General features: G+C 37.8%; 1 protein-coding gene across 4 annotated transcripts in view; it reads right to left on the bottom strand.

Annotated features, from left to right (window-relative positions):
• Nucleotides 1-246: 246 nt before the first annotated feature.
• Nucleotides 247-23,562, bottom strand: part of Slit2 (slit guidance ligand 2) — a 332,041-nt gene continuing 308,725 nt past the window's right edge. For all 4 annotated transcript variants that reach the window (XM_026402876.2, XM_026402858.2, XM_026402870.2 and 1 more), the window contains 8 exons: nucleotides 23,015-23,108; nucleotides 19,033-19,170; nucleotides 18,696-18,936; nucleotides 17,287-17,417; nucleotides 7,151-7,305; nucleotides 2,177-2,465; nucleotides 1,752-1,963; nucleotides 247-646 (listed from right to left, as the gene is read on the bottom strand). In XM_026402876.2, the coding sequence (XP_026258661.1) occupies nucleotides 405-646; nucleotides 1,752-1,963; nucleotides 2,177-2,465; nucleotides 7,151-7,305; nucleotides 17,287-17,417; nucleotides 18,696-18,936; nucleotides 19,033-19,170; nucleotides 23,015-23,108 (1,502 nt within the window). In that variant the 3' untranslated portion in view covers nucleotides 247-404. The remainder of the gene's footprint in view (nucleotides 647-1,751; nucleotides 1,964-2,176; nucleotides 2,466-7,150; nucleotides 7,306-17,286; nucleotides 17,418-18,695; nucleotides 18,937-19,032; nucleotides 19,171-23,014; nucleotides 23,109-23,562) is intronic.

Below are 23,562 nucleotides of genomic sequence, written 5' to 3' on the forward strand. Positions count from 1 at the left end.
CACACACTTGTGCTTGATGTGAAGGTGGGACACACATTTTATGCTCTGGGCAAGTACAGGTCGGTGCACAGTAGCTCCTCAGTCTCTATGTGCTTCTGCGAGTCTTCAGCTTGTTGCAAAGACAGATCTGTGTTGCAACCATTCCCACGGTTGCTGTAATGCCACCACGTATAACTTTCTTCACACTTCTCCAGTGTAGGGGAAGCTTTAGTTTAAGCAAGTCTTTTATTTTATTATTATTATTTTTTCAAATGCAGAAAAAAGTCTTTATTCTCATAATAAAAATAAGTCCGTTCTGTATTTTACAATATATTTCAAATATTTCCACTATGAAGCATAAATTAGTCCAACACGGTCAAGAAGTAGACAACCTGTGTCAGAGGTGGAAGGTGCTGGGACCACGCCTAGGACGCACACCGCGTGCAGCCACACTTTACCACCTTCTCAACCTCATCCACAAAGGAGGACCCGTCCGTGCATTCGAAAGAGTATTTCCGCCGCTTGCTCCTCAGAGGCCCACAGCACTGGGCCCCTGCACACCCGCCTTTACATTCCAGGCGTGAGACCTTCTTGGTGGTTTGGCAGGCTGCGTAGCCCTGTTGCTTTTGGTAATAATCTCTTATCCGTTCCCCTCGACAAGAGATTTCTAGAAAAGAACAGAAAAAAATCGCAGTCAATGATTGTGAGTCCACATCTCAATTCAGTGGATGGTGTCTCTCTGCCCTTTTTTTGTAAGTGCTATTTTTATTGTTATGTTTTTATTACATATCTTGGGTCGGTGGCACAGCCTGCTGTTCCTTGAAAAAAAAATGTGTCTTTTGGGCCTTTATTTCCAGCAAAGTGAATGCTATATATGTAGACTATAAATACAATGCTATTACACTGACAAGAAAATTGGATTCCTAAATCTTTTCCTTTATTGCAAAGAAAAAAGAAAAAAAATACACATCTTCTGTTTTTACACGACTAACAGCTGGTTTTGTTTACCACGGGGAGCAGTTTCAGAGAGAATGCAATTTAATTTATTAGACCTGGAGTTTAATATTATCCAATCTGTTACTTAATGCAAGTAACATTCCACTAACTTCATAAATTACCCTAATATGAAGTAGTTCAAAAAGGAGACATCTGCTGAAAGCTTCAGCAGGCACGCTCTTCCTGTCTTGTCCTGCTGCTGATACACCAAGCACAGTCCGTGCCAGCTGGAGACAAGGCAAGTTCTGATCATGGAAACAAAGTGATGGGCTGAAAAGTGTCTGTTCCCATCCCTCTCGCCTGCGTAATTTGCTATGGAAAAATCAGTGACTTTGAAGTCAAAGGTGATTTTTGGGCTAAAACCAGAGCAGAATTAGTGGCGCCCTCTTCTCTGTGCTAGAAGATGAATTAATAAAATATGTGCATGAGAAAGGCAGGTAAAGGCTGCAGGTGAATTAATAAGTTAATGGGCCTTCTGTAGAAGGTCAAAAGGAGAATTACCTTTACAAAAGGTAAAATAGAGAATTTTCGGAGCAAATCAGGTTGTGACGAGAAATCTGAAAGCCATCTTATGGTGGGAGTTAAGGACATTTCACATCTGGTGCCTTCATGACACTTGAAAATAAATCAAAAGCTGTAACAGACAGTAACACGAGGACCTGGGATTTTCTCCTGTCACCCCTCTGCCTGTTTCTTTCACCCTTTCTCTCTCATCAAAGATGGGGCACTCCTCCTGCTTGGCCAAGAGAAGGAGCTGCACAGCTGGGCTGGCTCACCTCGGTCGCAGCTGTCCCCAGTGTATCCACTGCTGCATTCACAGTAGGGCTGTCCGAGTCCCGAGAGCCTGCACTTCCCATGCTTGCACTTGATCGTCTGGCAGGGATTGAAAAGATCCTCTTCTTCATCACAGAGGACACCTCCATGGCCCTCCAGGCACTTACAGCTGTAGGAGAAGGCATTGATGGGCAAGCACGTGCCATGTACGCATCTACAGGGGAGAAGGAACACAGGGGTGAAAGTGCGTTTGGTGTAGGAGGTCAGATGGGAACAGAGGATGACTGCATATAAGCCACAGAGTGCTGATGGGCTGTCTTCATTCTGTCCCATTTCCCTATACCTGCCAGCCTGCCTCCCTTCCTCTCTTGGGCTTTGCTTGGAGGGTTGAGCTTATGTGTTCAACTAAAAAGCAGCCCAAACTTACTTATTTCCAAGACAGGGGTCATTGGTCCGCTGGTCACAGAGGGGGCCCATCCATCCTTCCTCACACTCGCACGTGAAGCCTGATGGGCTGCTGGGCTGGCACCTGCCATGGGCACACACCTTCTTGTGGCACGGCTCACAGCCGGGCAGAATGCCCGTCTGCATGGGCACCTTCCGGAAGTCCTGCAGCTCACTATTGATGTAGAGGTTCCGGATGCAGCCATGGAAGCTGGTGCCATTCTGCCCGGGTGCTTGGCGCAGAGATGCCACGTTGTTCTTCCCTGGCATGCCTGAGTGGACACCACATTAGAGGTCAGATTCTTTGCAGAATCTTATCAATCCTTTACTACCCAGAAATGGAGGTACTTGGGACCTCAGCCCAGCCAACAGGATATGTGGGTGGGGATGGTGGGGTAGAGAAGAGAGGGATATTGTTTTTGGTTTTGGAAGATGTTCTAGGTACTTCTAATGCACTGCTAGAATAAAGAACTCAATCATTACATTTTAAAATTTGTTTCAAACAAAAACTTTGCACATAAACATACATACATAAAACCTAGAAGCAGAGATACTGTACTTAAAGACTGGGGAGCAGACTAATGTTTCTTTCTCTCTATCCAACCCCACCCATTCCAGATACCACCATCTGTAGGAAGCCTGGGAATTCCACAAAGCACAATTTGTAATCCCCTAATTCTACCCCTTATTTTAAAAGATGAAGGACCAAGATCTAGAAAGCTTGGGCAACATGGTCAATGTCACTCAGCAAGTTCAGATTAGAGTTAGGCCAATGAGATAAACCTCCTTAGTCCTGAAGTTAAGGTGCAGTCCACCAAGTCTTGGAGGCTGAGAGCTGGGGTTCACAGTGACCATTTTTTTCGCAGTTTTGCCTAATTCTATAAATAAGCAACTAACCCAATACACCAAGGGCAATGTCCCCAGCCCAGTTAGGGATGTCAGTGCCTGAAAATATTGCCCCTGCTTCTTATCCAGATGGCAATTCATTCACATCATGCATTTTTCCTAATTGAGAGTGAAGCCTTCATTTTCTTAAACAATCAGGAGGACAAATGAAATTCCTTCAAAAACACAGTATTTGAAATCTTGGTACATAAATATTCCACTAGTGACAGTTATCTGGTAACTTTTGTTTTGGCAAACTGAAGGAATCCTTCCATGACCTGAGCCAGAAGCTGAAATAGTTTCTGGATTGCATCCTGCAGGGGGGTAACCATCCAGGTCATGTGGGGCAAAGGGAAGGAGCTAGAGGCCTTCAGAGTGCCGAGTCTTTCTGGGTATGCTCATGCCCCAGCTGCACCTGGACTCTGGTGTACTGACTGCAAGTTCTGGACTTGAAATATCAAAGCTCTCACTCTCCAGGGGATGTTTGTTATTGACACTGAGAACCATGGGAATCTCATTGGGACCCTTCCTTATGCCACTGTCCCTTTTGCCATTCAAGGATCCTCATTAGAGTCCTAGCAGGTACCAAAACCAGGCAGCAAGGGTCACAAAACCACTAGAGTATCAGTCAAGTCTTCTCTTTTGGTTTTGAATGCATTTGGGCCAGGCATTTCCCTTCTCTAGGGCTTAGTGTTCTCATCTATATCACTAACAGATGGACCAGAACCTTTGTGTCTAAGCTTGACACACATCAGAACCATTAGAGGTAATGTTAAATCTCCCCATCCCGAGATTCTGACCTTGCTGGGAGGGAAATGGATGCAGAATTCTAAATGCCAACACGCAGGGCAGGTGGTCCATGGTCATACTTAGACCTGAATTGCAGGTCTGGGCTTTGAATTTCCATGTGCACAGTTTTTTACTGTGTATGTGTCTGGCCTTGGAAATTGGGCTGCTACAGCAGGGTCAAAAGGACAAAATTTACCATTTCCAGGAAAGGACTAGTGACAGGAAATTTCTTGCTCTGGGGTGAGTCTTTCTAACTTAATCATATCCATCCATCATAAAAACGTGGGCCTTAATATCCACATGGTTATGGTCCTTTCTTCAGAGGTTAGAAATGAACTTCTTCCAAAGTTATCTTTAATAGCTCATTTTGATGAAGGTATGATCCCCATATGTGCACATCTACTGAATACAGATTGGCAAAAATTCTCAGCAGGGAGAAACAATTAGTGAGTGTGTGCCTGTTAAGTCTCCAAACTCAAACTTATAAAAGGTCTAGTTTTGATTATAGTACTGTGTGTGTGTGTGTGTGTGTGTGTGTGTGTGTGTATGTATTTATATTTAACTATTAATAGGCTATCATGGAACCAAAAACCATTTCAAATATCTATGATCTGTGGGATTTTGGCGGGGGAGGTGCTTGATATTGAAACCAAGGTTACATGCACAGTAAGTACTGAGCTACATGCCCAGCCATAAACTCTTTCGAGTTAACCTTCCTATGTGCTTGACTAGGGAGCTAGATCTTAACTGCTAGAAGTAGAATATCCATGATATTTATAAAGCCCTTCATCTATGCCACGGATCTTAGATGGATTAATCAATAAATAGACTATTGTTAGACGTAACAGACTCTGCAGGTTTCCAAACTGGACCAATAAAGCGACCAAGATTGATGTCAATGGCAGCACAAGCGGATCTGTAATATATGCATGGATCTTCATATCAGGGCCTTACCGCCCATTAGGTAATAGATGTTCTGGTTGAACTGTTTAACAGAAAGACATAAAGATCAAATCTTTTTGTGTTGAATAAAGACTATGTCACAAGTAGTTAATAAGCCCAGGGTAAGTTAAGCCGCCTCTCCATTTTTCTAGAGAACACTTCTGTGAGACACAACAGGATGCATCACGTTCGGACAGTTGTCCTTAGGGGTGGCCCTGTTTTCAGACTGGACATGTTTACCTCACTTTCCTCTGCTGACTCAGCTTCTCATACCTCTGCCATGCAGCATTCAAAGCTGTGTTCTTACAAGATTCCTTGTATTTTTAAAATCTGAATCATCCTTGCAACCACCCTCTGAGTTGGAAGGAAGTACAACCAATGTGTTTGCTGGCACTGAGGCTGGGATGGAGGTGGTTTTCTTCAGGACTGGATGGACAGTGGCCTTGTCTGGATTCTTCCAGATACTTCACCCTCAGTAGGACTAGTATTTTTCATTTTTTAGCTTAGAATACTTTTTTTTCCTTTTTTAGAAAAATCTTATGATCTAAACAAGCTCATTCTATATTTGAGAAAAAAATATGTTTGCACTATATTCCAAAGAGGTTTTAAAAGATTCAGTGAAATGGTTTCTAATAAAAGCACAATAAAATCCAGTAAAGGTCAAGTCCAGAAATAAACAACCAAAAGCCACATAACTTAGATTGTTTTGCTTTGCTTTCTGATTTTTCTTAAGAAGTGAGTGGCAATGCAGGTGGCTTTGGCGTCAGACAGATCTGGACTTAAATGAGGTGTCTACTACAAAATAGTTTTGTGAACTTGGACAAGTTGTAAAAAGTCCTTGAGGTTGTCCTTTGGGAACTTTGAAGCAGAGAACAGGGACAGCTATGACTTACGTGCTTCGCCCATCTGAAAGCAGCCCTGTTAACTGTTAAATGGAATATGAGCAAGAATGGAAAGCTTTTGTTTTTTAATGAGTCTCATGGTTGTGATTCCCATGAAGCAATTAGATTAGCTGACTTTCTAAGCAGACTCACTATGCAACCCTTTAATCACAAGGCATGGTGGTTACAAGAAGAGGCACTTTCATCCCCCACATCCCTGGGAGCAGATGGGGCATTTCTTTTTCCACTTCGTATCCTTTATGTATCCATTAACTTAACTTAGGTCCCAGCATATTGTAGTTGCTCCACAGATGTTTACAGAAGGACACCAAAGACTGAACTCTTTCTAAAAAAAAAAAAAATCAAACTCTATAAAAGTGTTACCACTTAACTACTGAAAAATTTAAACGCAGAAGGACTATGGACTTAGAGAACAATTTTTAAAAATCCTCTGAAGGAAGCCTTTCGGGGTTGAGATAATTGTATAGAATCCCAGAGTTACTGTTTTGTAGGAGATGATATGAACTTCATGAAAATACCTGTCATAGCGAAGAAATCAGGTTCCCTGACCTCTTCATACTTATTTTTTTTCTGTAAAATGAGTTAATTTTATCAACTTAACCCAATGTAATTTAATTCAATGCGCCTCAAGTCAACATGGCCTCCTCTCTTGTTCCTTTCTCTAACTTCTAAAATTCTGTGTCTCTAGTTTATACTCATTCCTCCTGATGGAAGCAGGAGTGGGGGCTCTCTGCTTTGTGGGTCTTCTCTCCTGGGCTCCTTTAAAACTTTGCTTGTACCTCCTTCCCTCACACATTTACTCATTTTCCTTCTTGCCGAATACAAGTTAAGTCCTGCATCTTCTCTACATCATTTCCAGCCCTGCTCTACCTTCCCAGCCTCCTCTCTTGCTCATTCAGGTGAAGGTCTTGGCTAAGCAGAACTCCTTGTTAGTGGCTGATACAGACTTACATATAAGTCATTCATGAGCAGCTGGTAGTGCAGAAGCTCTCACAGGGTCACATGTGGCTTAGCGGGAAGGGTTTTGACTCCTTAAGGAAACTGGGGTGAGGCCCCTACTCCCCAGGTTACCTTGTGTTTGTTCCATCATTTTTTTCATAGTCTGATTTGAACACCATCTTTGTTTTTCTATAGTATAGGTAAATAGAAGATTTGATGATCTGACGTACAAATCACCTAGCGTGTGGTAGGCACAGAAGAAATATTAATCAATGTCCTCTATCCCAATGACACATGTTGTTAGACCCACACAGCCAAGATTACAAAATGATCTCTTAACACTCATCTTTGGCTCTTTCTGCTCTGTCCTTGCTGGTCATCTTTCAGATGGATCAGCATTGGCCAATGACTATGGCATCCGGCATCAATAACTTCAGAATTAGTCTAGGTTGTGAACTACCACAGGGTATGGGAAGCCATGAACTGGGAAGTGGGCTTACCTCCTACGTAGAGTGGGGAGTCAAAATTCAGAGTAGACTGTTTTGACAAGTTGGTGATGATTTTGGGGCTTCCCCCATCGACGGAGAGGGAAAGACTCTGATCCAGTGCAAGCAGTTCCACGATGTGAAAGTTTCCATCATTGATCGTCTCCACGCTGCAACAGAGAAACAACTTAGCCGGCCCTCCCATGTCTCTTTATTAAAGAGGTTAAAATATAAACCAATGAGCACTACTGAGGGAAAGACATTCATAACTGACATTAAGGAAGCTAATTAAGAAATATATATAATTTCAAGGAGATAGACTGAATTTCAATTCTCAGAAATAGATCACAAAATAAGTGTGTTCTCCCACTGAGAAAAGTGCAAATGAGTAATTTATTTGTTATCCTGCCACATTCCCTCAGTATGTAGAAATCACAAAAGAATAATTTCATCATCTGCTTTAAATGCCATAAAAGTTCCACTTAGTAAGATACTTTTACTCCAAATAGTATTAAAAACAGAAGGAACCTATATTTGTGTGCCAAATATTCTCTAGAGACATTGATGTTAAGGCATTGTTGGTTTCTGCTCTTGAAATATGTGTATATCAGAGTTTATAAATAAAATGCTTAACAGAGGCATTTCTAGGGGCCTGGGAATGACAGTGTATCTCTATCTAGTCTCTTTTCTATAATTTTTTAAAGTACCAGGTCTATCAATTATTACTGCTGCCTTCTAAAAGCTTTGAGAAGGCTTATAAAAATTCATAAAATGGACAAAGTCTAAGAAACTGAGATAAATGGAAAATGAAGATTAAAAAATATGATTTTCAGTGCAATTTGTAAATAGGTGCTGGATGGCTTTAAATTCTGGTTACAAATTTAACCATGGTGTAAGAGCAGGCAAAAATGTTAACAGGAACAACGAAACAGGACCCAGGAAGAAAATGGCACCCATATATAACACAGAGTCGGGAATATACTCTCTTTTCACTATATAGGCAAGAGGTGTAACTGGAAATTGGCATGAAATAATAAAGTGAACACTAAAGACCCTGCAACATGGGATACTGTCTGGGAAAACTGAAAATAGGTTCAAAAATGGACGTATGGGAGCCGAGGATAGAGAGACTGCTCCAAAATGTGAGTGACTACTACTCCCTCCTCAAGACAACTGTTTAGATTTCCAGACACCAATACTTAAATTTGTAAAATTCAAGCCTGGGAAAGGATGAAAAGCTGTATTAACATTTCTGCTGGTTCTTACCACTGGAGTCTAATCATATTGCATTGTTTGCTGACTGAGAATAAACAGGTTTTGATCTGAGGACAATCTGAATCATTCTGCAGAATTGTGAACACATTTGAAGTTGTCTTTGTTGAAGTATTTAAAAAGGGTTCATGTGTGCTGGGATCTTTGATAGGATAGCCTGTCTCAGATATCAACTTTAAAAATAAATATTAGAAATGTCAATCAATATTTTGCCTCCTACATATTTAATTATCCTAACATTTAACATCATTAAAACTGGCAAAGACTAGAAAATTGCTTTCTAAATACAGTTACATATCAACTGTTCTCCTTCTTTAATTTGACTCTCTTCTAAGGGGATTTGCTGAGTTCTAGTATCAGCTAGAGTTAAATATAAAGAATTTGGAGCTTCACAAATCTGAATTTGAATCCTGGTCATGCAAGTATTAATTAATTTTTGACCTTGGATAAATGACTTGATTACTAATACATTTCACTTTTCTTTTTAGTAAGTACTAACAAATGTTTCTCCCTTCTGCAGTTAATTTGAGGTCTATCTATATCAAGTGAACATTTAAAAATGCATAACATAGCTAAATTAAATGTTAGCTATTAGTACCATCACCACCATCAACACCACCTCCATCATCATCACCATATAAATAAATTACCCAATACTATTTCAGAATCTTTTTCAGAAAGAAATTCAGAAATTTAGATTAATTCTGTTAATCTAAACATTAATAGAAAAGTAAGAACTTCTAGAGAGTAGTTCTTGTTCAAGTTTCTAAAGTTCTAAAGTAAAGCATTAAAATAAAGATACATAAAAAGGGTAAAAGCCAATTTTTTCCCCTTGTGGTCATATATAACCCTTTAAGTGGTTTTATATGGATGTTCGATAACTTTGACTTTAATTACATTATAAATATTAATAATGAAGTCTCCTTTTTCTCTCTTTAAAATTGTAAAGAAAGGCCCATATGTACTGAGAAATGGGTCCTCGGTCACATATTACTCTTAGACAATCAATGAAGGCAAGTCATTGTTAATGATGGTATACAGGTGTCTAAAGATCTTTAAAGTTTCATGCACCCTTTATAATGCAGGGTTCCAGCTGTGAAGCAGGAGGTAGGTCACTTTGTTACTTACTTCTCCTTTATACTCTTTTTTGTTTCATTTTTTGAGTATATGTTTTTAACTCTCACTAATTCTAAGCTACATTCAAGTAGAGGCATTGCATTATTTATTTCCCTATTCTTTAATGTACTTAGCAGAGTGTCTCCTAAATAGTAGATGCTAAAGTAAATATAAAGGATCTATTAGGAATAATAGAGGGTTTTTGTTTTAATAATACTAAGTAGAATATAGTTCTAATCAATAGGCTTCTTGTATATTTAAAACAAGACTTCTGAAAGATTCACTTTATTAAAAAATTTTTTTGAGTTTTTACATCAGTATCTTGAAGGATAACATTTGCATATTGTTTGTTGGATCTCAGAGAAATCTTGCTCAGCTAGTCCTACTTCTCTAAAAATGTGTGACCTCAATTGTTGTGACCTTAGGTGATTATTCTCTTTTCTTCCTCATTAGAATAATGTTAATAAAAGAGCAAAGAATTCTATGGTGCATGCTATGGGCCGGGCACTGTTCTAGGGATTTTGCAAGTATTTCCTCATTGGAGCTTCACAAGAGTTGAGAGTTTAGGGGATTCAAAATGGCATCCCTAGTTCGTAGCTAAACAGACGTGAAGCCAGGCTGCTTTACTCCAGTTTATGTGCTCTCAGGTATTATGTAACACATTTTCAGTAAAAGTCCTAAAGAGGCCTAGTACTATATAAATGTGTGTGTTCTCACCACTAAAATCCTTTAATGGCATTTCTTACAAATGTCCCAGAGATAGGTATCTCACAAATAACCTTATATGATAATTGCAAAACTTGGTACATTTACTCAAAATCACTGAATTAAAAAATATAATAATATTACAAGAAGATAGCAGGTTTATGAGGATGCATATATAGTATGTGGAAAGCTGAGTGTGAATTCTGTTTCTCCAATCATGAGTGAGATTCACATTAATATTTTTCTCCCCCTGTAAGTTTTAAATGTCTAGTCTGATCATTTTGGAACCTGATAAAGAGTTACAACACACATTATTTCCCTTTATATCTCCTTAGAATTAAGTGACGTCTGACCTTAGGCTTTTAACTTGTAAGTATTGCAAAATTAATATTTTCAGATTCTTTGTTTTTATGATGATGATACTGTGTGTATGGGGCCTCAAGAGGATATGTAAGAGTTAAGAATATTCTAAATTGTTTTACTCTGTGTTCTCTGGCATGAGACAAACTGGGAGTTGTCCAAGAATCTTTTGCCTACATATCCTTTTAAAAGAAAAGCAATAACTGACACTAGTTGTTACTTGTAAGACTGAGAGATCATCGAATTTTCAGTCTATCACAATCAGTTCTTACATACCCACTTGCAAAGGATAACATCCTTTCGGGTCTGATAAGTATTGATAAACCTCCATTTCCCTGGGGAACTATATATTTTATGACTTACAAAAAGGAGCAAGTGAACCATTTAACTTTGAACTTTTCCACTGGGAACATAAATTTCATTTATTACGATTATTATGTAATTTAGTTTTACTCTATTCATCTATTACTGAGATTTTGTTTTCTTGTATTTCTAGAATATAAATGGAAGTATAAAAGCCATGTGATTTTCCAGTAATGCCTGTGGTTTGCTGCATACAAATGCTTTAATCCTTGGGGCTTAAAGGAAAAGAGGGTTCTAAAATGTTTCCAACTTTCTTTTTCTACTTACTCAGGACATTAAAAATAAAACTTTTAAATATTTCTATGTCAACCATGAATATTAAAGTGTTTCACTAGTTTTACAAAGATAAAATTTCATTTTTGTTTATGTGAGCTCCAGCTTTTTGCCATAAAAATTTTAAAAATCTGGTGGTGGTGGCATAGTCCAAGCAATGGAACAGGAGTCTGAACCAGACATTCTGATATCTCTGGGCTGAATATATTTCCACTGTGAAGTAGGGTATGGTAATAAAAAAACATGTCTGCCCATTTTCTTAAATCAAAAAGAATAGTCAGCTAAATAAGATTCCATTGGATGCATAAGAGTTTTTCAGAAGAAAGTTCTTATAGAATAGTTCATCAAGTAATATATTTTAATCAGGAGTTTTGAAGCAGAATGATTTTAACAAAACACACTAAAATAGAAAGGGACCTCTATGCTTGAGCATACTGTGGGGTCACATGTGAAGCAATTAAGCTCTCATTTGCATATTGTTTGTTGGATCTGGGTATCTGGGATTAAAGAGAATCCATAAACCACCAGGAGTACTGATTTCTAGGAACCTGCCCTGTGTCAAGTGGTGCATTAGGTACTTTGTATTTCTATATACAAATTCTTATAACCACATGTGAAAATCAGGTGCAGTTTAGATAGTTGAGAGGATGAGACTGCAGCACAAGAGGTGGAGTAACTTGCCCAGGGTTATAAATTTGATGATGGTACCTTCCCAAGTGGCATGTCCAGAATGGCTATATGTTTATCTAAAAAATAAGAAGACCATCTTATAGATTCGGTATGCTGTCTGCCTCCCCTTTGAAACTGAATGCTTCAAGAATGCAGACCAGTTGAGTTTCCTTTTTTCTTAATTTTTAAATGCAAATTAGACAATTCTGGAGCTATGTAACCAACCAAATCTAAAGTACACAGCAGAAAGTCCCCTGGAGTTTCATGGACCTGTAAATAAGGAAACTGATTAATACTTAGTGTCCTACACAGTTGCACAGTGGTTCATTTGACTTCCTAATTTTTAAATAGTAGTTTAAAAACTGGATTTCTAAATAAGCTGTTTGATTTGGAGCATGAGATTAATTTGAATCTAAAGATATACATACATATTTCTCAAGAAGAACTTTTATTAATATTTTCTCTTTTCTAGACTAAAAGAAAGTTGCTTTGAAAGGTAACAAAGCAACTTTATTTTCAGATTTCTTGAGAATAAAATGTATTACTCTATCTCTAGGAGCCTAGTGCTAATGTGAGTTTTGACTTTAGGCTACAAGTCATTCATTCATCCATCCATCCATCCATCCATCTATCCATCCATCCATTCATGCCACTAATACTGAGTCCCTTTTATGCTATTCTCTATGCTGTAAAAATCAGGCATTTGTGCCAAATTCTTCATTCATTTACTTGTTTGGCAGCTCATTTTATTGGCTATTGCTTATTAGAGACAGTGGAGTGTTGACAAATGTTTAACAATTGGCTCTCTGGGAAAAGAAAATGAGCCTGGATTTGTAGCATTTGCTGACTTCTGGAGTGGAAATACTCCTGACATGGCTGATTTCAAGCCAATACCAAGCATGATGTTGTGGGACCTGGGTGTGGAAACAGGCAATCAACTGCTCTCAAAGCTTATCTCCCACAGATTCCTTTCATATGGGCTATTCTCAAAGTGTAGTCCTTGGAACACGGTATATCCCTGGGAATTTGTCAGAAATGTAAACTGACAGGTCCACTGGAGATCTGCAGAATGAGAAACTAGTGGTGGGGTCCAGAACCACTGCTCCAAACATAACTGTCTGGATGCTGGTGCTATGAATTGTGCATGTCTAAAAGAAACCACAGTCTTCTATCTGGATGAGTAGATGCACATGTTGCTTTAGCTGTACTGCTAAGGAATAATCACTGTGTCTTGTGTTTCCTTAAAAACACTCAAAGCTGTGCTAAATCCTGTTCTCATCTTTAATTGATAGCTGTTTCCAAAAAGGATGTATGGTTTGGAAAAGGACACTAATTTGAATCTAATGAAAGAAACATGTATTTTTCATTAATAATTCAAACAATTCCTTTTATCTAAATTAAAACAAAGTCACTTTGAAGGACAGCAAATTATCAGCATAGACATAATTCCATGAAACAACTGTCCTCAAACTGACTTATTTGAAATAACAGATACCTAAAATGAAATTGTCTAAACCAAAAACATCCTAGAAATAAGAACTTCTAAGAAATTTTTCCTTAATTCTATCAGATTTCGTTTTGTTAAAACACAATACATTTATCCAAATGTTGAAAACTAATCAGGCAATTGGTATAATGCAATTAATACACAAAATTATTTCCATGTGCAATTCTCCAATAGCACATTTAATGATGCACAATTCATAAAACAATGTTTTGCCAAAGTAATTTTTATTTAACATAAAATGATGGCAGTTAAACTGAATTTTAACTGGACAAGTTTCTCTGGGGGTAAAAATATGTAACATACCCCCTTTTAAAAAATCAGTGTGGTGTATTTTAACGAGATTACCTAAATGGAAACAAATCATTATTTGAACATTTAATTCGACCAAACAAAATATATACTAAGAAACTTAGGGGAAAGCTGATTGCAATAGTATTATCAAGGATTTTTCTATAATGATGAATAAATGGTGCCTCTCATTAGAGATTCACCCTGTAGAAAGGGCCAAAATAAGGACAGAGACTGTGCTACTTTATGACATTTGAATAGAAGGCAGAGAAGTAGCCACAGCAGAATTAAAACTTGAGACAGACTGCAAATCAAAGGTGAAGTGTAGAAAGGAATTAATAGTAAAGCTCCTAGACCCATGCTACCCAAGAAGCTGGCCAGGCCTTTCAAGGATGTTTATAGCAGCACAATTTACAGTAGCTAAACTGTGGAATCAATCTAGATGCCCTTCAATAGGTGAATGGATAAACAAAAATGTGGCATATATACATAATGGAATATTACTCAGCAATAAAAGAGAATAAAATCATGGCATTTGCAGGTAAATGGATGGAGTTAGAGAAGATAATGGTAAGTGAAGTTAGCCAATACCAAAAAACCAAATGCTGAATGTTTACTTTGATATAAGGAGGCTGATTCATAGTGGGATAGGGAGAGGGAGCATGGGAGAAATAGACAAACTCTAGATAGGGCAGAGGGGTTGGAGGGAAATGGAGGGGGCATAGGGTTAGAAATGATGGTGGAATGTGATGATCATTATTATCCAAAGTACAGGTATGAAGACACAAATTGGTGTGGATATACTTTGTATACAACTGGAGATATGAAAAATTGTGTTCTCTATGTGTAATAAGAATTGTAATGTGTTCCGCTGTCATATATAAATTTTAAAAAAATAAGAATTCAATGGGAACACAGGTTTATGTGAAGCAAATGATTGGAACTCAGTTTTGGACATTCTGAATTTCTGATATCAACAGCTATCACAATTTACTTTTTGTCATGAATGTTCTGAGTACTTGTATTAAATAATAAGATTCTCACCACAGTCCCATAAAGAAGATGTGCATGCTGCTTTAGCTGCACTGCTAAAGCATAGCACCATTACTTATCACTCCCATTTTCCAGGTGGGGTCCTAAGAGTTGTAGTGATTTACCCAAGACACGCTGTCAGTGGGTGAAAGAGGTGGCACTCAAGTCAAGGCAGACTGACTTTAGAGCACTGCCTCTACTTATTACTTCAGTGCAATTTTTGAGAGCTAATGACATTCAAATGGCTCTATCAAAATGATATGAAATAAAATCCATGCTGAAGGCTTGATTTGCTCCTTTCCTTTGTCTCTATGCCTAGATTTTCTCTGCACAAAAGTATGGAAATACAAATACATACACTTGTTTACTCACCTTTGAGACTGGTCTGCCTTATTTAATTTTTCTAGCTGAGCTATATTGCTTGAAAATCTTTCAGTATGACACATAGATCTTTCACATTTATTCACTCCCTCCCTTTCTTCCTTCCTTTCCTTAGTGTGATTTTTCTTAATATACTATATAATAAAATACCAATTAATATTATATTACATATCTACCTATCTAAATTTTAGGTAATTGTTGATCTTTTCTTTTACTAAAAACAATGTATTAGCATTCCCTAAGTTAACTGTCATAATTTAAAAGGTAAGGGTTAAATTGTGTTTGCCCTAGACCTGATTCTGTATGTCTCCATTTGATGATGATCTAACAGAAACACAGACTTCTGGTTTCTAACAGTAAGTACACAGCATGATATTCTTTTTTATAAATATCTCAGGGCACATTCTATTGTTTCTCAGGCAAAAATGGAAATGAACATAAACTCAAAATAACCTCTGAAAAGTATGTCCTCATTTGGATATAATCACTTGGTTTCTATAATTTATCTTCAGATATTTTCAGTTTACTTTATATGACTGCTAGCTTTATTAGACCAACTCCCAAAACTTCACCCTGGTTTTCTGGGAATTACACACTGCTTCATCATCATCAAAAAATAAATAAATAAATATATATATATATATATATATATATATATATATATATATATAAATAAACCACAAATTTATGATATCTTTGTATGGTCTGAAACATATCAGGGTTATATAATTTAAGGCCTAGTAATAGCTAAAATGTTGGCACTAATTCATCATCATTTGGAAATGAAATAACCATTGTATTCCACTTTGAAACCAATAATTATTGTTTTCCATGTTCCAAATAGTCCCAAGTGGGTCAACTCACCACCAAAAGTACTTATTGAATTCCACTCATGGCTGCAATTGGCAACTGTCTTCCCAGGACTATTTATGAGGGATCTGATAAGATGTGAAGTCTTTAGAAGCACATTTATATATGCTGTTCCATTTTTTTGTCACAAACAACATCCTCTGACTTGTTGCCAAGGGAGTTTGGCTTAAATATGTGTTTAGCTCACATATCTTGTATTAAAAATATAAATCAATATTTAAGGGAGAGAAAAATATTTTTAAAAAAACATTTTTGCCTTTTCTGGAAAAAAACAGAAGTCAGGCAAAACCTGGGCCAGAATTTTACATGGCAGCCTTTAGAGAGAACTGAGAATTCATGGTCCTGATGGTACATTCATCACAGCAACTTCGTTTATATTGTCAATATCAAAACTACTTATAATAGAGAATACTTATCTAGAAAGTTCAATCTTAAGAATGAAGGGGTCTTATTATGGTCCACATTCATTTCTTACATTTGATTTAATTAATCTATTTAAGATACCTGCCTAGAAAAAATGTGCATGAGTGTGTGTCCCTTCATAAGGGTTGCAGTTATTTCTACAAGTGAGGAAACTAACTAGGTGATGTGCACAGGATGATGGAGGGTTGATATTGATACTAATAGTATCTATCATAAAGCCTGTTGCTATCGATTGTGTGTCCCCCAAAGTTTATTATGTTGAAAGTTTAACTCCCAATGCAGTAAAACTGGGAAGTGGGGCCCTTAACAGTTGATCAGGAGCTAGTCGCTGTAGGCTGTAGAAGGAGTACGGTGAGTTTTAAGCTAGCCTCAATGACTTAGTGAGGCCCTATGCAACTTAGTGAGACCCTGTCTCAAAATAAAACATAAAAAGAGCTGGGATGTGGCTCAGTTGTAAATTACCCCTTGGTTTAATCTGCAGTATAAAAAATAAAAAAAGAGTTGATCAGGTCATGAGGACTCTTCCTTCAAAAATGGATTAACTCTGCTATCAAGGCATGGGTTAGTTATTGTAGGAGTGGGTTCCTGGATAGAGAATGAGTTTGGCTCCTTTCTTCCTCATACCATCTTCCCTTCTGCCTTTTGCCCTGGGATGATGCAGCTAGAAGACCCTTACCAAGGCGGCTTCTTTTCTCAACTTTGGATTTCATAGAACTATAAGAAATAAATCTCTGTGGCTTCTCTTCTACTCGGTACCAGATCTGTTATACTGGACTAAGATACCTACTATAGCCAATCATGCCCTCCCATGCCCATTGCAAAATCATAGAAAAGAAGCAGTTCTTCATTAAACAAATTTTTTCACCTTTACCAGTAACTGAGAGATCTTCACCTGTAAATGGCAGAAGCCGGATGAGAGCCGGTGTCGTAGCTGGCGCGAACCCGCCCTCGGTAGAGCTCCACAGCAATGTGGTCTTTGTCACCCTTGTATAGGAGGATGCCGCTGTCCTCATCTGTGGCGATCTAGTAGGAAGTGACCTTGATGTTACTAGGATGTACAGCCCACCAAACATCTTTCATCAAAAAGAGACAGACTACTAAGTGAGGACTTTTTGTCCCTGTGGCTATGCGAAAATAATACATGATGAAATTATTGTTGGAAGGGTGACCTGTCTGCAATTTATCCTGTTTAAAATTAATTCATAAAGAAATTGGAAAATAATAACAAAAACTCAAGTAAATATGTTGGATTGGCTCAGAACTTCCTTTTCTGGAGATTTTCACTTATTTGCTGTTTTTGTTCCTATTACAGGCCTTGTTCTTGACAGATGCTAAAGATGACTGCATTGAGCAAGATTAACTTTCATATCCCATATTTAAGCAACAACAAATTCTTTATAATGATGCCACACTCAGCGGGAAATCTCTGTTCTTGTACTGTTCTTTTTCTTTGGGAGGCTTTTAAAGGACTAGTCAGGTCAAAGGTGTGACTTAAACCTCAACACCACTGTATACTTTCTGTAAGGATCCCAGGTGACAAATACTGGAAGATAAGGGAAAGGTTTCTAAAGAAGGCCTACCGACCTCCTTTTGCTCATTACTTCAACTCAAGCCAACTCCTTAATGAAGTGTTGGGGTAAAAGAAATAAAAAGAGGTGGAGTCTCTAGGAAACTGGCTAATGCTGTTTGCATTCAAAATACATGAAAAAATATTTTGTTTACCAGAAAAAACAAACATGTAGCCCCATACACTGTGCACATATCACCCCCAGTGTAGTCCAACTTTCTCCATATGGGTCTGAATGACTTGGTTAAAGGTACACAATGATTTGGAAAGATTTAAAACATATTTGTAAATTTCATAGAGATCCTTCAAAGCTTTGAGTGAAGAGTGAGCAGATACTGGCTGCACTGTGGTGTCTGTTTTCCCTGCACCCTTCTCAGTCTCCTCCTATGCAGAGTCTCAACTTCAGAACCATGAAAACAAGTGCATAAAATATCTTCACTGAGCCCCAAATTGAGGAACATACTTTGCTGCTGTGGGGATTTTATTCCCCTTTGGATCAAGTAGTGAATAAAAATACTGGTTCCTATTTCATTTAAAAAAATATAAATGTTGAAGAGAAGAATTACCAAAGCGTTTCCCACAAGGAACTTTTTTTTTTGTCATTGGACAATGAAGTTATTAACCTTCTATTTGAGGAACTCCACCATTTACTCACCAGCTACCCGAATGCACATTCCTAGAAGCTGAATGTGGCTTAAGATGAGATCAGCTTTTTCTGGAGGGGCACTTCTCACCTGAAGTGTGATGTTGGTCTGAGGTCGGACCTTGGCTGAAGGAATCTGAAGATAGGACTCTTTGTTTACAAAATTTACACTGACCAATTTTTCACACTTCTCTCCCTGGTATCCAGGTAAACACTGACATATTGGCTCATTTATCCTGATGATGCACTGAGCTCCATTCTGACAATCAAAATTATCGCAGGGGCTGGTACGAGGGAGGACCATGGGTGGAGAAAACTCACAGAACAAGCCACTGAAGAATAAATAGGGGAAAAGAACATATTAGACAGAATATATGTGAATTTGAGTCCTGTAGAACTCAAAATAGCAAGTGGCGCTTCTGCTTTACCTGTAACCTTCTGGGCAGATGCACGTATAACCATTCACTGCATCTGTGCAGTGGGCACCATTCTTACACTTGTTATCTTGGCAGTCATCAAAGTCAGTGTCACAATGTTCACCAATGTATCCTGGTGTGCAATCACACCTGTTTGAACAAGCAGGAAAAGTTTCAGACTCAACTGATGTAATATTAGTAAAACAGCTTCATTTCATTTAGAAAACATGGTAGCATTTTAAATAAAGCATATTTAGAATTATCTCCGAATATTCGAGTCTAGTAAATGGTTCTGGCTGTAAACTATGGTGTGGTTTCTCACTGTGAACTACCAGAGGAAGGGTGAGTTCATCTCATTTGTGAGAGTGTACAGCCACAATACAAATAAGAGCAGATTAACTGCATTAGGGTTTCTTCCTCCCTCTTCTTCTTCCTTCTTTCCCTTCCTTACTCCACATTTTGCTTTTGAGTCCTTTATTTTTATTTCAGCCTAGTTCATTTGACCACTGGAATTATAAAAGGGCTAAATTGCAAAACTTACTGCAAATTGTAAACATATTTTTTAAAAAATATGAACATTTTACATTTTCCTAAAGAGACTAGACACACTGGAACAAAATATAATTTAAAAAAAAACAATTTTGTTAATACTGGATACCCAACTGGGCATGGTGACACACATTTATAATCCCAGTGCCTTGGTAGACTGAGGCAGAAGGATCCCAAGTTCAATGCCAGCTAGAACAATTTAGCAAGGCCCTGAACAATTTAGCAAGACCCTGTCTTAAAGTATAACACAAATTGCTGGGGATGTGGATCAGTGGTTATGTCCCTATGGGTTCAATCCCTGGTACCAAAACAAATAAAAACCAAAAAAAAATATTATGCATAAAGTCATTAGTATGGTATTTATATATAATATATGATCAATAAGTGATTGCTACTTTTATAACTCTCTATATGCCTTTCTAATTCTATAAAGGTCTTATGGTTCATTCTTCACTAATCATCCCTGTTTTATTTCAAATATATTAGGATTTAAGTAAAGAAATTAAAAACACTGAAATGAATTTGACATTACTGATTGCCAAGGATTTTACCTTAAAATGCAAAATCAGGACTTAAGCATTTCTGGAGAACTGATGAGTTAAACCAAATTGGCGAGTAGGCCTCCTATGAGTAACTAGCTGACTTTGCCCTTGCATGTATGAATTAAGAAATGAAAGGAGCTCACTGCATCAGCACGCTTGATCTGCCGCCAGTTGGTTTTAATGATGAATCGTAATGAAACAAAGTAAACAGCAAGACTGAAGCTAAATGGACCCTAAGTGGCCATACAGATTCTGAAATAGTTGGACAAGGCCCTAGAAGAGAACTTCCGTCAATGTTAATGTGAGCAGAGCTGCTGAAGTGCCAAGCAGTAAAAGAAAGAACAAATGCTTTGAAACACTTTGAATTATTCATCTGAGAAAAAAAGTCAAAGTCAAAGATAAGAGAACCAAGGCCTCACTACAGTGGCTGTCGAAGAGACTGTTTATATCCTCTTCTCTCCCAATACTGATTTTTTTCAGGCCCATTAGAACTTGCAGTTATATCATGATCAACATTTTTGTTTTCCTTTTGTTCCTCACAGCAAGTTTCAAAACAGAAAGAAAAATTAGAACAAGAATTCTTTTAAGTTTGCATTATCGGTAAAACCTATCAAATTCCCTCTGCTCCACTGACAAGGAATGAAGAAAAAAAGCAAAGAATACAAAACATACTGTGGAGAAGCCCAAAGGCCGACTAAGTAAGATGCATGCTTGAAAAGACTACTTATGGCATATCATGGTTTAGAAATATCTCAAAGCAATTCAGGAGACTGATGAGGCATATAATATAGTAAGAAGAGTAAAACCAGACCTGATAGTTTACTAATGAGAAAATGAAGTTGAAGTAACAGTACAACTTGTCCAAACAACATTTGGCAGTAGAGATTTTCTTGACCAGCTTCATCTTATTTGATTTTTAAGATCATTTCTTTCTACAACTGTCATTCTCATATCATGCAATTATTTATAAGATGGGAGCCACAGCAAAAACTCTGACTCAATCAGTTTTTGGTTAACCTACATATGACTATAAAAGGAGCTCTGTGAATTATTGACTAATGAAAATAGTGGACTTCCAAATAAATTCATTTGTAATCTACAGAAAGGCACTTTAAAGAGTGTGCAACCTGATAGTAACAGAAGATGTTTAATTAAGAATTTGTTTTTTGAAGACTAACTCTTATTTTTAATGTTTCCATTAAGGCTTGCTGATACTTTATCTTATAATTACAAAGCCATGTGAAATCTGTTCAGCAGATAAGCAGTTATGAAGGATTTACATAATTTCTCTAAGAAATGATGATATTGATTATGTAGGTGATGTACTTTCAATTTGTCAAGTTCATTTGTGGGCATATCAAAAGATTATCAGAAGTGAAAGTAATTACCTAAGGTGTTTGGTTGAATAAAATATAGTGCAAAATTTTGTGTAAAATAAAAAAATTTAATAGGACTTTTGGATTTTGCATAGAATTGTAAGCACCATGAAAGAGAGAATCAAACCTATCATTTTCATTCTTGATAAGGTAACAAATGGGATTAGCAGTTACTGCAACTGGCATCTATATATTCTAAAATTAAGATTTTAAAGCAAACTGAAAAAAAGAACACTGCCAAGAGAAAACTTGAGAATACATATTTAATTTGGATCACACTTTGAAAGGCAGAAAGGGTCTACTGGCCTCTCTCCCCCACTTGATTCAGAATGTCTGGTGATGTATTTGATAGATATAAAAATCTTACAGTAACAGCTCAAATGCCAGTTCTTCTTATAAAAGTGTTCCTAAGCTGAGTGATTTTTAACTCTCTGAATCCTATGGCAATTAAGTGTGGGTCATTTCACTGAGAAGATGAAGTATGTAAAAGCTAGAAAGCATTACAAAAATATAAAATGGTATTATTACCATATGTCCTGTCCATGAAAGATATTCAATAAATACAGGTGAAGAGGCTAATAATCTCATTTTCTAATTGTCTGATGTAAGAACAGCTTAACTATAGTGTCATACATACGATCCCAGCCTGTCATCTACAACACCAACTGTAGTGTTCATAAACTATAAAACCATCTAGGGTAATAGATATTAGGAAAATCACCCAACTGTAAAGTACCAAACCTGGCTCTGCCCCACAAGGAACCTTGAGGTCTTTGGAGAGCCATCTGACATCTTTGGACTATGATTTCCTTGTGTTTAAGGTGAATTTGGATCATATGATCTTGAAGCCATTGGAAACTCTAAAAAGAGACTTTGCTGTTGATCCACTGAAAATATTTCAGGATTGCAGCAAAGGAATCATGTAATTTGGTACCAAACAGACTTCAGAAATATTTCTGGAGAGGAAAGCAAAATCATTTTGATGTTCTGAGTTCCCTTGAGGGAACCCTCTACCTAGTGATCCTCAGGACATATATTAAGGCCAAAGGAGCACTAGTGATAATTACAGTAAGACGACAGGCACACCCTGGAAAAGTCTGGGCAGTCTGGGACACACAGTCGCTTATCTTTCCCACCTTGGATAGTCTGAGTATTCTTTCAGACCATAACATTTTCAGTTACATTCAAATCAAATTCTTTATTTCACCACGAACATACCTTGAATGAGGCACCCAAGGATGCCAGGTATTCAGCTAGATTGGCTTTCAAATAAATGTGAGGAGGCTGAGGCTGAGGATCCTTTATTCCCCAATTGATCTCCCAGAAAGAGTCATAGCACAAAGCAAAAACCTCCTTTCTTTTTCTTCAGTGTACTGAGAGAAATCCATGCTGCATAATGACTCTCCATAAAGTGGTCACTGGCACTAGTGAACAAGTCCTTTTAACCTTGAGCTGAGGTGTGAAGCTCTGGAGGAGAAGAAAGGTCCTCTCCCCAGCTGTGAGCCCAGGAGAGGCCCTCTGACTTACTTGAACCCCCTTGGCGTCAGGATGCACTTGGAGTCATGCTGGCACGGGTTCAGGTCCTGGGCACAGAAGTCCAGCTTCTCCTCACACAACTCGCCTGCAACATGGCAAATGTTATCAGTCCCCACAGACAGGTTATCAGGCTCCCGCCAACTATCTGCATTAGGGGTCTTAGATTAGAGCAGCTCGGGATTGAAAATAAAACAGAAAAAGCAAAACTAACTAATTAACTAACTAACCCAGAACCCCTGCCCCTACCTAGATGATGATAAGAAACCTGAAGATCCCATATTCAATCAACCTTGATTCTGCTACTAAATTGGCTTGTAATTTAGGACAACTCCAGTGACGTGTGGCTAACTTGAGACCCTTGAGCATCGTACTGTTAGAAATGGGGGGAAAATTGAATGCTTTTCATTCTTGCTTTATTTACGTATTTATCTGTGTATTTATCATTTACTTGGTTTTCAATTTTTATTGAGCTATAGCACAGACAGACCCAGTGAATAAATGATAGATAATAAGCATTCACAAGCAACCCACTTAGGTGA

Source organism: Urocitellus parryii, chromosome 10 (genome assembly GCF_045843805.1).
Source record: "Urocitellus parryii isolate mUroPar1 chromosome 10, mUroPar1.hap1, whole genome shotgun sequence".
Classification (NCBI taxonomy): domain Eukaryota; kingdom Metazoa; phylum Chordata; class Mammalia; order Rodentia; family Sciuridae; genus Urocitellus; species Urocitellus parryii.